At 47.2% G+C, this 18,020-nt stretch overlaps 1 protein-coding gene across 1 annotated transcript in view; it reads left to right on the top strand.

The window, feature by feature from the left end:
- Positions 1-18,020, top strand: part of LOC128771811 (atrial natriuretic peptide receptor 1-like) — a 26,264-nt gene continuing 8,244 nt past the window's right edge. Inside the window, exons 1-5 of the mRNA XM_053887581.1 lie at positions 1-541; positions 2,517-3,292; positions 13,365-13,546; positions 14,976-15,089; positions 16,907-17,042. Coding sequence (XP_053743556.1) covers positions 2,545-3,292; positions 13,365-13,546; positions 14,976-15,089; positions 16,907-17,042 — 1,180 coding nt within the window. The 5' untranslated portion in view covers positions 1-541; positions 2,517-2,544. The remainder of the gene's footprint in view (positions 542-2,516; positions 3,293-13,364; positions 13,547-14,975; positions 15,090-16,906; positions 17,043-18,020) is intronic.

An 18,020-nucleotide genomic window follows, 5' to 3' on the forward strand; every position in this document is an offset into this window, starting at 1 on the left:
TACAAAATACTTAATCGTCTCACGTATAGCATCTGGTTTGGTTTAAATTCCAGCTTGGATTGATGGAGAACTTTGCACGTCCCACCAGGAAATCTGCATCACTCCCTTTCTTCCTCTCGTTATTACAGTGGACCCCACCACTTTCCTGCCGCTCTCTCCACTTCCTCCGCCTCTCTCCTCCCCCTCTCTCCGCCCTCAGACCTCCATCAGTCAGTCGGTCCGACCTGCAGCAGCTCTGCCACCAGACCTTCATCTGTCCATGGATTCCGGTTCCAAGACGAGCAAGTGGATCTCCCCGCAGCGCGCGGACCCGAACCGTCCACTCCCCAAACCTGAACGTCCTTCCTGATAAAGTTGGAGCTGCTCGCGGCACGCGTCGCTCCCGCACGTGCTTGCTGGGGAGCGCGAGGTTTCCTCAGTTTTCAAGTCCTTTCGTCACACCTGTCCTCTGGACCTGATTGACAGCTGCCGGGATGAGCAGTTAGCTAACCTGTGAGCTAACCTAAAAACAACATGAAAAAGAAAGAAGATAACAACTGAGGTGAGTTTTGTTTGTCCTTAACGGTTCTTCTTTTTATCTGCGTTTGGGAATTCCGTCATGACGTTACTCGTAAGTAAAAAAAAGTTATTTTTATATCCATTATCTTCCAAAAATCACAACAACAAATCAGCAAACATGGCAGATACGAATCATTCTGGTGTTTGTCTTCCCTGTCTGGAGATTTAATATCTATTTTAGGCGTGTTGGGTCGCTAAAACAATAGTTGTTTTGTTTTTAAACGAACTCGTTCAATGGGACACATTCCAGAAGTCAATGTTATGCACTAACTAAAGCCATTCGTTTTTTCGAGTGAAGTAATGGTCGCAAAATCCAAGTCTAAGCGTCTATAACCGACTCCTTTGTGAGGAAATGTGAGTCCTGGAGACCGTGTCAAGATCACCCTGATGTACCTTCAGACTCCTGTGATTTGCTTGTCCTCCTTCACCACGCAGACTCTGTGTCACAGCAATGCTCCTGACATACATTCACCTTTACCAAACATCCTTCTACTGTCAGGAGGACTATTAATTCCATGTATTGATGAAGAACGTAGATTTTTGTATTTTGTAGTAATCTTGGACTGAATTTTACTCTAAGCTTTTCACACTCTGGAAGTCCAGGTGAACCGGGTGGGATCATATCTTTCATATTAGACTTGAGCAAGGCAACAGTTCAGAGGTGTTCAGAGTGAAAATAAGAATAATAATATCATAACCAAACATAATAACAGACCTGCCTTATACTTAAATTTGTAAGTAACAGTTTTTTACACTTAGCAAAGCCCGAATCAGGATGATTTCCTCCTCCATATTTGTGTGATGCATTTCTCGATTCACAACAATGGAATGTTGTGAATACTATCCTCGCCATCCAGCTGGACAAGTACAGTAATTAGTGACTGTTAGCGTCGCTGTCTGAGGTGATAAGATAATTACCGTGACCATTACAGCAACATGTTCCGTTTCTGCGCCTGTCCAGCTGTTATAGCAGAATTTTGTGGTGATGATTCAGCACTAGTAACAAGAGCCGCAACACCAAAACAAGAGGAACTAAACCAAAACTTGACCAGGTATGTTGTATCTAGTACAAGCAAGTACTCGAGTTAAGTTTCAAAGAGATTACTGTAGGTTTTAACTGTGTTAGAGTCTCATTCCTCAATTTAACTACCCATCCTGCTTCATAACTTCTTTACTGGGTTTTCTCTACCCCTCCTCTCTACTGTCCTCTCGTGACAGTCCAGGGACCATATACCATGAGTCAGAACTTGTTTTCTCTGGCAGATGTTGAAGCCCTTCCAACCCCCTTTTATAATTATCGAGTCTCCTCTCTGCATCTTTAACTCCAAGAACCTCAGCTCAGACTGTTGTTGCTACGTTACTAGTCTTCATAGTATTTCATGACTCTGAGAAAAATTCCGGCGGAATTTGCTGTTTATTAAAACACACATGCACTTGTTTCTCCTGCTACAAGTCTTTCATGCTTATCTCCCTCTGCACTGACCTTTGGCTTCACAAAGCAAAATTATCTTTATGACATTTAACGCTCTGATTTATCATCTGAAATGCACCCCTTTCACCTCTTGTGTGCTTTGAGAGGTAACTGCATTTCATTGTCATTCATTGAAGCGACTGGACTGTTGGAGTGTTTACAGGGCAGAACATTTGCTGTCGATTAGCCACATGCATGTGTGACTAGATGTGTTCTTGATGGCTGCTGTTTGTTACTGCAACACAGTCGACCAGAGAGCTCAGTGCTTTCCAAAAACAGTGGTCAACCTGCAGATCTGTTGGTGCCTGATGAATGTGATTAGCACTAGCCATGTCACATACATCATGTCACTGTAGTGTTAATGCACTCATTGTAAACTGCCCCCCAGAAAAATGATGCTTGTGTTTACCCCAAAAAATTGTCATGGTCTCGGATGACAGACAAACCTCTTGGTCCAGATGCTGAGACTTGCCTTTTCTGTTGGCAGATTGAACCTCTGCAGCTAGCGGTGGAGGATGGCGTGTTTGAGAGAGGGTGCCCAGTTGCTGCTGGTCCTTCTGGTTCTGGCTGGTGGACGACCATCTGAGCGCCGCACCCTGAGACATTTGACGTGTCGCCACATAGAGCATCAGCCCAGCAAAAACATCACACTGGCCATCATTTTACCGCAGACAAACACCAAATACCCCTGGGCTTGGCCCCGCGTCGGACCAGCGCTAGCGCGGGCAGTCCAAAATGTCAACAGCGACCCGTCGCTCCTCCCGGGCTACCACCTCACGTATGAGTTCAAGAACAGCGAGGACAGTGATAAAATCTGTTCCGAGTCCATTGCCCCACTCATGGCAATAGACTTTAAGTTCTTCTACGACCCGTGGGCTTTCATTGGACCCGGATGCTCGTATACAGCCTCCCCTGTCGGCCTGTTCACCACCCACTGGGACATGCCCATGGTGACGGCTGGGGCACCGGCTGTGGCGTTCAACAATGACACAGTCTACCCGTCTGTCACCAACACTGGCCCCACCCACAAGAAGCTCGGGAAGTTTGCCCTGAGGATCTGCGAACACTTTGGGTGGCGTGAACACGTGATGCTGATGTTTAGCGACCATAAGACGGACGACCGGCCTTGCTACTTCGCCTTGGAGGGCTTGTTCTTGGAGATGGAGAATCTCAATATCACACTGGTCGACCGAGTTTTTGTGGAGAACAAACCGCCCATCAACTACACACAGATTCTGAGCGACTTCCAGGGTGACGCCCGAGGTGAGTCCACACTCTCTTCTGTCTGAAGGTCACTGTATTGATTTGAATTCCTGAAATAAGAGGACCACAGCGAAGATCTGAAACTGGAGCTGAACTGTGAGATTATGAGTCTGAGCTACGTGTTATGGTGTATGCTGCTTCCCTGAATTTATTTTGCACCTCGCAGACACATTGGTTTTTGACCTGTGGGAGAGCTGATAATGAACACGTGCTGGAGTCTGGTTCCTTTGAAGTGTTACAGATAAATTAGCTTTTATATATAGATACTGAGTTCAGGAGGAGTTTGTAGCACAATGATGGCTCTGCCGTGTTGAAGAAAGAGCTGAGCTACAAGACAGTGTTCTCCATTGACGGGTGAATTTCTACTTTCACTTTTGGTATCCAGCATTATAGTGACCTCACGAACAAGACCACAGCTGCAAGAGCTTATGAGAGATAGAAGCTGTCTTCCTGGAGAGACTCAGAGTAGAACTATTGCTCATCAAAGAAAGACAGTTGAAGTGGCTCTTATGAGGAAGTCTGCGGAGGGTGTGGTACTCCAGGCATTTCTAACTGGAGGAGACCCCGGACCGGCACCTTAGAGAGATGATGTTGGTTGGCCTCGGCAACCCCGGCAGCAAACGGTTAACACTTAGCTGAACTGAAAGCAGACTCGTGCTGGCACTAGCTTTTAATACTACAAATCAATACTGCTGAATGACATGCATTCATTCGTCCTCAATGGGTGAGAATCCTCATGACGCCACAGCAAAGCCCGTCAGCTGTTATTAGCTCAATCACTCAGTGCGTTCTGTGAAAAACCCTCTCAGCCCCCGATATTGACGTGTGATCGTAAACAAAATCAATCTGTGCGGCCGCTCCAGTCAGAAGGAAGATTGCCACCGAGCATCTCTTCCATGTGACGCCTGGCTCATCCAGCATGTGTAGACCATCAGAACTTAAGTGGTGGACTCAGATGTGTCATCCATGTGACACGGTGATGAATGACTGTCATCCAGTTGGAGCCAATTCACACCAGAACAAGGTCAACGAAAGAATATCTGCTGTCAGTCGCAGCAGCGATGCACAGATTAAATGAAACTATTCTTATTTTGGAGCAGCAACGGGTCTCTGTTTGTTTAGGAAATGAAATGAATAACAGCAGTCTGGAGCCGCTCAAAGACGAACGCTACACACAGGCTAAAGAAAATAAGCATGTCACGGCGAATGTTTGTGGTGATAGCTCGGCTGCACACGCTGAGGCGACTCTGAGCTCATGACAAATCAAACAAATCTGGACTCTTCAGCTTATCTTACCAGCTGACCCGCTTGGCGGAAAGCGAGCAAGCAAGCCAGGCTTGTTAACCTCAGCATTAGCTCAGGATCTCTGCCGCAGGGCTTCATCTCACAGACACGAGAAACATGAGCCTAAATCGATGCGAGGATGCCGAGGACCAGACACACGCAGCTCCTGCACTCTTGTCTGATTCAGCAGAGCTGCAGTCAGCCTGGCCAGGGTGCACTTGAAGCTGCAACTTAGAGGAAAATGGTAGAGCCTCGGGTGGGAGGGGACCAGAGAGCACACCGAGGATCTGATGGGTGGCTACATCTCAAGTCAGGCTGGAGATGATTCTTTCTTCATTTAAAACAAACGGTGGTTTCTCGTTTAAAAAGCCTTCAGCGTTCAGAGCTGCATGAGAGTCGAGGTCTGCTGGCGGAGATTTATAACATCGCTGTGTGTAATGAGGGGGAACGTGGATACACAAGCATTAGTTTGGGCCTATAATTCTTTTGTTGTGTTTGTTCAAGTTCAGTAATCGAGTCATAAATTCATGTCCGTCTGCTGCTTCCCACGTCGGTGGAGGTGAGTGTCGACTGGTCCAGAACACAAACAGTTTCCCACACTGGCATCAGGCCTCCCGACAGGACATTCATTAACAGAGGTCGAGAACCCCTCCTACGCCTTATAAGGACCCAGCAGCTGGACTATCAGATCTGTAGGTATTTCCTGACAAACACAGCAATTTTACAAAGCTAATTTTACCTTTTTGTCTCGACGACTAGCCGAGTCACTGTCAAGCTCCACAGCATTAAAATGTCCTCTTAGGGAGATTGTGTGGTGAAAACTAATGACGCTGTTAACATTTACATCTTAACAGCAGACACACACTCACTTGCGCCATCTTTATCGCTTCCTTTGGAGGACCCTCTGGTTCCTGAACTCTATTTTTAACCTACAACATTTACATGAAGCAGCTTGGCGTCAAGGGAAACGACCTCAGTAAAGTTGGCTGTTGACAACTGCCCCATTGTCCAGGGGATGTTCTTTAGGACATTATTATAGAACATGATGTTAAGTAACGTGAGATGTCTGTATGTATGAAATAGACAGGATATGTCAGGATACAGGGTGCTCACTGGTGTTAGCATGTTCCTGGCTCTTACTCACACAGCTCCTAGGGCTCTTGTCAATAGTGACACTGCCCACATGCATTTAGACTCTCCTTCGCCTCTCTTCCTTTTGATGTCACATTCGTAACAAAAGAGCCCTGCATTCACCACCATCATCATCATTAAGACCACCCACCGTGATTTCACCACAAACGACGGCAGAATTTCACTCAACACTTCTCTTGCAAGGCTGTGACAGAGACTCGAACCGCAGTGACGTCTCTGTACCAGGGATGGCACATTCATCATGTGGCAGCACTGCAACCATTGTGCAGTATAATTAAAGTGGGTGCGTGATTGAGAAACAAATAATTTCATTAGCTGGATTCCTGCAGGTTATTTTCTCCCTGAGGGATGAAGAAATGAGGTGGTTGGTGAGAACCATGGCAAATGGCTGAAACAGGAACAACACTAGAGTGGAACCGTGTTGTTGTGGTCCAACGTGTAGAACTGTCAAGCGTTGAGGTGGCAGCAGACAGAATATCAGAGATGACCACCTTTGATATTCTGGCTGTTTTTGCTGCTTGCGTTGATGATTCCAGAGTGTGTACTCGCTTACAGTTGTTTAGCGTCACACACAGTTGACAAGTTTGCAGGTTAGCTCACCTGTCACCGCTTCTCACCACCATCCAGGGCATGTGGAGATGCCATCTGTTTTTGCTGGTGGTTATGAAACGACCCGGCCAGTGAGGCGGACTCTGCCTGCATGATCGCTCGTGTGTGAAGAAGGCGACGGGATCAGGGAGACTGAGTTAAAGGATTCACTTCCAGCATTAACCTGGGAAGCTTAATAGGAATTCCAGCGTGTTTATGTTTCATGCAGCCGCAGCAAGCGAGAGAGAAGTCAATGATTGTCAGCGAGTCATGGACAGTGCAGCGACATCTTTATGAACAGTTCAGTTAAGAGGTCTGGACAATGATGAGGATGTGAAGAGCCACTGGAGGCTTCAATTAGCTTCACTTTCGTGGTTCGCTTCTGAGCCTCGAGCACATCTTGAGCTTATGTTTCCTAATTTGAGGATTTTGTACCAGTCTCCGTCTGGAGCTGCTCACACGGTGATACATGGAGCACGGCTGTGCAACTCCATCCATCACACTCTTGGCTCGCAGTCTGACCCAGACAGATTCTGTCAGCTTTTTCATCTGATAAAACAGTGTTTTAGTGTGTTTCCCAACAAAAATACTGTGAATTATGGAATGTGTTTTTGTCTCTCGATCAGTGTAATGAGCATGGACTACAAATATGATGATCTGCAAGTTCTCTGGTCACGCTGGCCAAGTTTTCCAGATCTGACATACGGTGCTTCAAAAATGAGGTCCACAGATTCTGACATTGGTGTCACTTCCAACGATTAGACTGGCTACTCCATCACTCTTCATGGAGTCACTCACCTGTGAATCCCCTCCTGACATCGCACCTCAGGTAGCATTCGAACTGAAGATTCCGAAAATTGAAGTTCAAAAGTGGTCCAGAAATTAATCACCTATAGAAAATAAGACAAATGGAATGAGAAAAAGAGTCGGGACAGGAAGGAAAACAATCTTTGGCGGCTCTGGAAGAACAAAAATGCATGTGGTGGTTCACTTGAAAAAGACATCCGTGGGAGAAAACAAGTAAAAGATGCAGAACGAAACAGGGTGGAAGGAGAGAAGTAATCTGAAGAGGAAATCCAGAAAACAAATCTGAGAGAGCATACCTGCCTGGATGTGACCTTTGCCCTCGGGTCTTGACGCCTTTAATAGCAAGTACGACAGGCAGTCACATAAAACAAGCTCAAGAGAGTGAGATGAAAACATGAAATATACAAGCAATAAAAGCTGATAGGAAGTCATTGTTTTAGAAACCGCAGGTTCTCTGTGACTCTGATGGGGTTAGTCTCCAAGGAACACAGCTGGGATGCAGGATATCTGACAGGAAATGACCTTTAATTTAACTGGTGTTGCAGTTTGGACGCTCAATTGAACATGACAATTGTGAATGACATCAACCTCAGCGCAACATTAAGATCGTCGAGGAGCAGAGGGACTGGACCAGAACCTGTGGGCTGCTTTAATAATTCAGCATCTCTGCATGACTCCTCACAAATGAACACATTAATAATTAAGCAAGATATCGCATGGATCATCATGGCGAAGAATGAAATTGTTCATATGCTTTGAAGATTGTGTTGAGGTCACTCAGTGACGACAATGAACACTCAAACAAAATTCACAAATTGACAGATTGACTTGTGTGTGTGGAGAAAACAGTCATGTCTAGCAGGATCTGAAGCTGCCCACATGTCTGCCATTGTGGTCACCTTTCAACACATCATGCTACTTTTGATCTCTGGGAATAACTCTAAACACTACTCTCCCTGCTTGTTTCGTGTTTCTCAAATTGATCTGTCTCGTCTGAAGTGTTTTCTAGTCGCTATTCTATTGATCACCTGATTAATATCGACATGGACTCAGGTGTTGCTGCTCTCTGGAACTGTAATCCTCACAGCCGTCCTTGTGGCAAATAAAACACCTGCTGTCCTCAAGATGGAAGATGAAGAGATGCTTATGGAGGCTGTAAATCTCATGGGTAACAATGATGATGAGACACGGACAGAGAACGGCTCACAGCCATCCATCACCGTCTATTGTTGGACTTTTTATGGCAGGAATTAGTGTGGGTCTGGCTCCTGGGAGGTGAGGGACAGAAACAATGAGAACATTGACGCTGACACAGCCACTTATTAGGACCGGGTCGGGCCTCTTCCCTGCACCGGACTCAGTCCAGTTGTATCTACCTGCTTGGCTTTGTTACCCTCTTTGTAAAGTTGTTACGTGTGAGACATCTTTGGTTAATAATAAGTATATATATAATAATAAGACATTCTCCAGTGAAAATGCACAACAACCGTGAATCATCCTTTTAGAGTATTAGCTGTGTCGTCGATATAAAAGAATGATTTGAGATCATGGTTTTATCAGTGCTTTAATATTCAGGTCATGCCGGTGAAGTCAGTCAGAAATATTTCGTCTCCAGCCCGAGGACAGAGATTTCCGAGCTTCCTAAAAGTGCTAATTGATTTCAGGAAGCAGACTTCTACTGTCCCCTGCGGCTCCTGCTGATGTCACTGGCTTTACGTCCTGGCCAAGCCGGAACGCTTTAACCCACAGGTCCGTGCCTCAGCCCACTTTTCCTCGCCACCCTGACAGTTTCCCTCCATCTGGCAGTCATTAAAGATTAATGTCCAGGAATCCCAGAGCTGGGAACATCCTGGAGTGACTCTCGATCACACTGTTGTAAACATACATGAACTACACAGACTACGGTCATTTGTGAGTGACTTCTGGTCCCAACAAACATAACCACCTGGAGAGCCGCACAAGTATTCTCAGCTCCTTGCTACATATAGTGCCAGTGGTGCTTGTCAATGGACCCGGTGAGTTGCAGATCCTTGGGGTGAAGTGTCCAAGCTAACAGACCACTGGATTGCTGAGTAAAAGCAAGTATTATGAGGCTCTTGAAGATAAAAACTATGCTTGGACTGGTTTACCTCAGCTGGGCAGCGACTCTGAGACATCAACGGCAAAATCGATGAAACCACTGGTATGTTAGATCTGCGGTGGTCCTGGACCCCCTCTGTTCCAGACTCCACCAATTACTTCCCCAAGGAATCAAGACGCTCCGCAAGACGACAAACAAACTGTAGTCGGAAATTGCGCCAACTGCGAGTGACGCAGAAACAGAAGTCACATTAAGATCACCGTCAGAACAGTGTTTGTGCAGCAGTATAAAGTAACAAGGTCCCTGACTAATCAGCTTCGCTCCAGTGAGCCACACAAGTGAAAATGTTGATGAACTTCTTCTTGCTTCTCTGAGAACAACCCTCAATATTGATGGTAAGATCAGCATAAATTTCAGCGCTGCACTTCGTCACGCACCGAAGCAGGCTCTAGCTCTTCTATTAAATGACCAAATAAAGGAAACCTGCCTTCGAACTGTACATACATTTACATAATTCTGAATTAATATTGGCTCCAGCCTTCCATCCTTGTATGGACAAAATTGGTGTTTGGGAGAGAGAGGTGGTGAGGTTCATCATGTCTTCACCAGAGTTAAATCCCCTGCCCTGTAGTCCATCCTTCCAGTGACAAACCAACAGATCTGAAGGAGGTGAAGAAGAGAGTGCAGGCAGGGTGGAGGCTGCATCAGAGCAAGTTGGGGAGGTCAGATGATTGGACACGTAGAGAAGAGAGAGCAAGAATGTTGGAGATGATGAGTGACAACATGAAGGTGTCAGTAGAGGCTCATCAAGAGGTGCATGTGAGGACCTACTGTGAAACCCCTGGTGTCAGATGTTAAAATGCTGTGTGTGTGTTGTGAAGAAAAAGGTTTCTGGGCCCTGGTTAGATATAAAGAATGAGTCTCATTATGACTGACTGAGGCATGTCTCACTGTTGCAGTTGTTAATTGATGCCAGGGGTGTATGCGACATGTTCACCACAACACGCTTTGCAAGCTGTAGTAGAAAATCTGTAATCCAGCCATCCATATCGCTGTCCCCCGCTGGTCCCCTTTGTCCCTGCTCCGTTTGTAGCGCACCAGCAGGAGGCCTCGCCTCCCGCTGAGGGAGTGTTTGTCAGCTGAGAAGCATGGTGTTTTCTCTCCGCCTTACGGCTGATAATTCAATTTCACTCTATATTTATGCCTGAAATACAAAAGCATTGATTTATCCGCATGCAGAGTTGGGATCAGCTGAGCACCTGCTGGCCTCCACACCGGCAACACTCCGATTTAATTAGCTGGTGCAGCAGCACTTGGCTCGTCTCTGCTCTGCTCTTCAGCATCAGGAGAGAGGTGTTTATGACTGAATGTCGTACTGACGGAGGAATTAAGCTTCATCAGCTCACCACAGCTAATAGATTTGACTCAGTCTGGGGACCAAACAAGGAGCGACTCTCTGGGTGTCGACTTCCGACCAGCACATTTCCACGGCAGCCGACCTGCTTTTTAAAGACAGAGCTGCATGGTGTGATCAATGACTCCACGTGGACTCTGGGGAATTACATCCATCCTCTTCAATATATGGCATCTTCACCCAGCCGCTTTTATCTCCATTTGAAATGAATTCAACGGCTGCAGATGTGACTTTCAATATAAGCCACCAGATCTTGGTCTGTGTTCTCAGCGTTAATGAGTCAGAGTCGTGCAGAGGCAGTCAGCTCAGTGGGCTTCTCATCTCGGCCAACTTCTTGCCCTTATTAGACAGTGACACGAGAGTAAGCGAAACCCACCCACGGGAGGGAGAGGATTAATTAAAACAGACTGCTCGCGTCTGTCAAGATTTTAATTACTGATACTGAAAGAGCACGGGCTCTATATGCTGAAACTACACTGCCTGGCCAAAAAAAAAAAACAGTCACCACCTGGATTTAACTAAGCTAATAGGTCAGTTGGTCAGGTCTAGGTTCAGCAACATTATGTGCTCAAAGAATGAGGTCAGCTGACTACCTGAATATACTGAATGACCAGGTTATTCCATCAATGGATGTCTTCTTCCCTGATGCTATGGGCATATTCCAAGATGACAATGCCAGGATTCATCCTGCTCAAATTGTGAAAGACGTCATTTTCACGCATGGATTGGCCACCACAGAGTCAAGACCTTAACCTCATTGAGAATCTTTGGGATTGGAGAAGGCTTTGCGCAGCGGTCAGACTCTATCTGGTGAAAAATGAATGCAACACTGGATGTAAATAAATCTTGTGACATTGCAGAAGCTTATCGAAACAATGCCAGAAAGAGATGTGGTGAGGAAGATCTGTGAAGCTTGTGGTGAGGAAAACCATAGTAAAGGACAATTGTAGTGGTTGACAAATGCACACTGGAATAACTGAGAGGATAAAACCAGAAAATAATGTGGCGAGAGAAGCCGAGTGCAGATGGAACTAGCTGACTGATAATTACTGGAAAATGTCAAACACTGGAAGTGGTCAGCTTTCATGGAGATTTCTGAGTGTGAACAGGTTTAACATTTACATTATCCTTGGTCATGAAGTTGCAAACATCTATCATCGTTGTGTGAGCCCCCATTCACAGTGTGCACCTCCTCTGTTCTTCAGTCAGGGAAGTGTGTCGCCAGCCAGAGGCGCTGGCCTGCACTCTGCCGCTTCCAGGGAATTATAGGTCGCACCTCGTGGCAGCTGAGTGACGTCGCCCTTCTCCTCTGTCTGATGTACCCGACAAATCACTTCTCAAGATGACAGCTGAGCTTTCAACCCTGGTCTGCGGAACCTCTTAAAATGTTCACAGAAAAAAAACATCAAGGCTGTATCTGATCCTGATTCCATTTGGAAATTGAACAACAGATGTGTCTTTGTTAATGGAGGAGGCTGTAAACCAGTGCTGAACGGAGTTAGACCTCCCAGGAACATGACTGGCTCTGACCCGGATTGGTTGGTCTGGATTGGAGAACCTTAAACCCGACAAAAAAGCTGCCATGCTGCTGTCACCAGTCTGGTGGGAGCCATGTTATTGAACCTTCTTATCTCATTTGCGCCCCAAGTTCAGGTGCTCCTGCTCTTGCTCAGAGAAATTGTTGCCTTTGGCTCTGCATATCAGTTGTGAGAGGCTCTTTAGCATGGCGTGGCCACGTTTCCTGCCGAGGTCATTAGTGCCTGAAACAATAGAACAGCGAGGCAGGAACGGCAGGCGGGCAGGGGGATGTCATGACGCCTCAAGAGACTTCCTGAAGCTCCGGCATCCAGGCTCTCATCTCGATGGAAGTTCTTCTCTGTTACAGTTGGGGAGGTTGGTGTTGTTGTGACCGAACAATAGTTGATGAAACCAAACTTCTCAAACCTGTCTCTCCACGCTGGCGTCTGTTTTTCTAGGGCCAGTGCCATCTAGTGGTGCACCATCTTCATGCCCTGTGTATATTGTCTTGCTTTGTAGCCAGTGAAACTAGGTTCTCAAAAGGTGTATGCCCTTACTCGGAACACAGATGGCATGCTTGATGTGGAGTGGAAAAAAAGCTGCTGGGCCAGTTTGTCCTGAAAAATACCTCCACACTAGACAGCGAGGAGATGTGATGATAGCAGTGGTAACAAACATGTCTCATCTCCTCTAGACTGGACAAGTGACTGACATGAAAGGAGATGAGACTGCGCAGAGAGCAGAGCGCCACCATGACAGCTGCTGATCGATCTGTCAGAAAGACGCTCTGCTGTTAAAATCTATATGAGCTGCAGGGGACAAAACAAAGTCAATAGAGGATTAGAGGAAGTCATCAAGGTAACAATAGCAGCGGTGTCATCCTCCAACATAATCCCAGATTATTATGCAGCCTGCACAGAAATGGTTACACAGTTACTAGTGATTAAAGTGGCCTGAATGTTGCAACAAAACATTTCCACGTATGAAAGAGGAAATGGGAAGAGAGGGATTAATGAGGGAGTGTGGAGCGCAGCTTGTGAGTGGGTCGCTTCCATCAGATGGGAAAGACTTCTCTGCTTCTCACGCTGAAGTGATAAAATCAGTGTGACCGTAACATTCAATGGCACATCTGTTGCGCTCGCCTCGAATGACTTGAGCAAGTTCAAGTTCCGTCTTGGGACACAAGAAGGGCTCGTTCTCAACCGGCTCCTGCTTTCTTCCCTCCACAGTCATTTTTGTCTGCTGTTCCCCTGACGTCTTCCGAAAGATAATGATTCAGTTCCAACGCAATGACTTGCCACACAAGGAGTACGTCTTCTTCTTCATTGACCTCTTTGGCGAGAGTCTCGTTTCCGAGCAGCCGTGGTTCCGCGGAGATGAAGATGATGCTGCGGCTAAAGAGGCCTACCAGGTACGTCTGCCGTCTTTCTGTTTCGTGAGCTCACCTTGATCGACTTAGCTGGAAGAGTGATGGTCGCCACACTAGCAACACAGTACACTTAGTTTTTCAGTGCCGTGTCACTGAAGCAACACAGCAAAGCTTAGTGCTTCAGGGAGCGTCAGAAATAGAAGGCAACTCTGGACTTCCCTCGGACTAGTTGTTAGTACAGGAGAAAATCTAGAGTTTGAAAGTCTGGTTATTATTCCTCTGCAGACTCTTCATTGATGACTTTGCCTTCCCTGTTGCGACACGCTAACAAGACCAGAGGAGGAGTTTCATCCAACAACTTCCCTCTCTTAAAATCCTGCCACCCTTTTTCTTGCTTTTCTTTCTCTCTGATTAGTACAGAAAATATTTGTCCTGGACTTGAGACAGAGACGTTTGGCCCAAAGTGTGCTGTTGATTTTTAGATGAGTGGTGTGACAGGAGGAGGGGTTGTTCACCCAGAGGGTTCCTGCTCTTATTATGACACATTAATTACAAACACAAGAGCTGCACTTACAGCAGATGTCATTCCTCGTCAGACTACTCTCTGCACCGGGAAGGATTTCGAGCAGCTTACTGAACAGCCCGCTTGACTCCCAGGAGATCTTCGGTGACTGCTTCTGTGCTCTCGGGGTCCTCTCTGCATGCTTGCTGACTTCATAAGCTTCCGTCAGGATTTCCGGGGAGTCGGCTGTGTAGAAGATTAGCTCTTGACATAGTGTGACTCTCAAAGTGAACAATTAGGGCGCTCGTATGATCCGATCTGACTGAAGCTCCTTCCCCACTCAATGTCTTACTTAATCCATTTTATTGTACTTTTTTATCATTAATACCCAAAACAAAATCCTGTTTTGTTTTTACATCACTGGCAATACATCCTTGGGTTTTGTTTAGCTGTGCCACAAGTTGTCAGTTGTTAGCATGGACTGCTGACTGGGCAAATGAGCCATCGAGATCAAACTTGCGAGTGACTGGGCACCGGGACAAAGATAACAGGAGCTGCCCTCAGAGGAGGACATCCCTCTGTTTTCTCACATGAAAGAATGTAACTTCCACGAGGAACCGTTGACTGTGTTCTGACGTTGGTCTCATTGAAGTGGAAGAATGTCAATGCTGAAGAAACACAAAGCATGGTGATGCGTTCAGGTGCTGTCAGCACTTGAGGAAATTCTGGCTCTGTGCACTCTTTGAGCTGGAGCTGTAATGCTCGTATAATGCAAGTTGCATTGTGTTGACGAGTTTGGTGTGATCAATCATTCTTGTTATCAAAACAACCGGCTGAAGCTCACCGTCCGTGAGGGGAAGAAAGCCAAGGGAGCCCAGTTAGTGAGAGTCCAGCAGTGTGGGTCTCCTTTCCTCTGGTGAACCGGGAAATCCTGTCATAAAACTAATCACTTCCTTTTCCTGTTGACAGAGCGTGAAGATCCTAACCTATCAGGAGCCTCAGAACCCGGAGTACAAAGAGTTTGTCCAAAATCTGAAAACAGACGCCGCGGAGATGTTCAACTACACTGTGGGGGATTCACTGGTGAGTCGGTGGCGAGGAGCCGTTTATGTGGGCTTGGAGGTGCGGAGTCGGAGGGATGGACGTGCCAGAAAATCATCCAAGAACTCAAAACTTCAGATTCACAGTTGACTCCCAGGAGATCTTCGGTGACTGCTTCTATGCGCTCGGGGTCCTCTCTGCATGCTTGCTGACTTCATAAGCTTCCGTCAGGCATTCGGCTCTGACGGTCGAGGATTTCCGGGGAGTCGGCTGTGTAGAAGATTAGCTCTTCAGATTCACAGTCGACGCGCTTCTCAGTCCTACCGACATTGGAATGTGAAGCTCGACCTCGTGTTCATCACGGCACCTGCTGGTATGTCCGCCTCCCTGCAGCGCTGGTGTAAATGTAATCAGCTGTGTGCAGACGTGAAGGATCATCACTGAGGAAGGCGACTGATCCCACACAATGGCAACAAATGAAGCACAATCACGTCTGCGCACACCTAGACCTGTGCCGAACACTATCATTGGAATGCAAATGTAGACAATCATCACGTATCCTGCTGTGTAGATCACACTTGCAGGTGAGAGCAGCAACACCTACAGTAAAACGCCTCATCAGCTCCACGCCGCAGGAGCGAGAAACACTGTGATGAGATGATGCCCAGGAGCTGTTGGCACCAGAGGTCCCCTCCACCTGTGGGAGGGCTGACTCCATGAGAGCAGGTCGCTCACTCAACATAAATTAAGCAGATGAATGTTCTCTGAAAGGGCAGGTCACTGCGGTCAGCGCCAGAGGTGACGCTGATTTGACCATTGAAAAGGAAGTCACTCAGGCGTCGGCTGCTGGCAGCCACCATTTCGTACAAACAGGTGGACTGATGCAATCTGTGGGATGGATTTCCGGGGGTTTTGCGTCCCACACCCTTCGTCCCCCATGGCAAGTGAGATGCTTCCTCGCTGAGCTGAGACCTCCTGCTGTGCAGCGTGGATGTGAGAAGTCTCGCTCCAGTTGTTAAGTGAGAAAAGAATCGCTGGTTCAGAGACATAGGTGCTGACGAACACGCTCTCTCTCTAATGGCTCAGTCGCGTAAACGGATTACGTTTGTTTTTCCTTATCAGATCCTGTGTGTGCAGCTCTCAAACTGTTAATCAGCAGCAGACAGAGCGCTAACGTTGTTAGCAGCTTGCCAAAACACACACACACACACACACGAGATGAAGGCCCAACATTGATCGTTGTGGATAAACCAGATGAGTCAGAGGAAACCAGAGACAGAAACTAGCAGATGGACAGGAGCGGACAAACAGGTGATTGGCACGCGAGTCACGTAGAAACTTTCAAAAACACCAAAGGAAGTTACAGGATTACGACGAGTTGAAAGGTACATTGGTGCTTCTCTGCCACCATCCTGCTCTTGAACTTCTTTCTGAAGCGTCAGAAGAGATTCTCAGGCCAGAGTGAGAGTGTTTCATCTGCCGCTGACCTCTTCAAGGTTCAAGGCTCATCCTACTTTCAGGCAGGATGCCTGAGCATGGCCTGTTTTTCCTCCGGTGTTTCCCACCGTTCTTATGCTGAATGTGATTTTAAAAATGGACACGGCGACTTACCCCTTCCCACAGGGCACCCTGCAGCCGATTGATGCGTTCAATTGGACAAAGTTCTGATGCTGATTTGGCCATTTAAGAGGGACAAACCATGTGACTGCTCAAAAATACACCAGTGTTTCTTGCCGTTCTGTCAGTGGTTGTGCGTCATCATCAGAGCAATAAGGCTGCGCTGCAGTCAGGCAATTTCACTGGAACGCTCAGCCAATTGCCGCGTGTTAGCGGACTGAACTGACTGTCCTGTCTTCCAGATGAACATCATTTCTGGAAGCTTCTACGACGGTCTGATGATCTACGCTCACGCCCTCAACGAAACCATGACGGCGGCCAACCCTCGGCCCCTTGGGAAGGCAGTCAACGAGAGGATGTGGAATCGTACCTTTCACGGTGAGTGAGGCAGGCGGCCGGCATTTACACTTGAATTATGTGAAATCCAGGGTGAAGGCAGCTCTTCACAATGAGTCCCCCACCTCTGAGATTTGCTAGACATGAAATGACTGCAACCCTCAGGTCAAACTCATCAATGCATGCTGCCAATGTCATTATCTTTGAGGACCTCTCTCCGGATCGCTGCTTTGTTTCCAGGAAAAAGAGGCTTCTGCATTTCAGTCTCATGGAGCAGCTGAGAATCTGACATTTGTCACGCACCAGAGAGAGGTTTTCCTCAGATCTTCTCTGCTCCACACAAACGTGGTGGTTCTTGAGCATCAGAGCGGCCAAGTTTGGCAGCGCTCCTCGGTTTGTCTTCCGCGGCCTGATGTCAGAGGAAACGTTGAGCCGGGAGAGAGGCGTAATCCATCACTTTTTGATTCATAAAACACAAACCAGATGACATCAGGAGATCGGCTTTGAATTCTCCTCAAACAAATCTGCGAGAGGTGACGAGCCAGCGCATTACATCACTGCGCTTTCACAATAAGAGCGCTGAGGCGGAGCGTCTTCTTGATGCCTGGGCCTCTCCTGTCTCTGTGTGGTTTTGTGCTGAAATGTTCTCTGAGAAATTAATAAACCACAAGCCGTGTTGGTCTGATGGAGGCCACAACGTTCTCACTGAGATGTCACTGGAGGATTGTCGTTTCACATGAGCAGCGGACTGGTCTTCATCTGGACTTGATTAGCGTCGACTTCCAAATTCTGCTCTTGGACTCAGTGGACATATGAGTCTGTGTCACCCTGAGACTAGGGGGACCTAAAGCTCAGGAATAGCTTGTCTCTGCCCAAGCGGCCGTAAGACAGTGTGGACGGATTTGGACTGTCACGCTTCTGACTGTGGGAAAATCCTAAGTGGGGGGGGGGGTGTGGTTGTCCAAGCTGGGCTTCTCCTTGCTGCCCGTGGTTGGTGGGACTTCCTGGACAGCGTCGTCC

Source organism: Synchiropus splendidus, chromosome 15 (assembly GCF_027744825.2).
Source record: "Synchiropus splendidus isolate RoL2022-P1 chromosome 15, RoL_Sspl_1.0, whole genome shotgun sequence".
NCBI lineage: Eukaryota > Metazoa > Chordata > Actinopteri > Syngnathiformes > Callionymidae > Synchiropus > Synchiropus splendidus.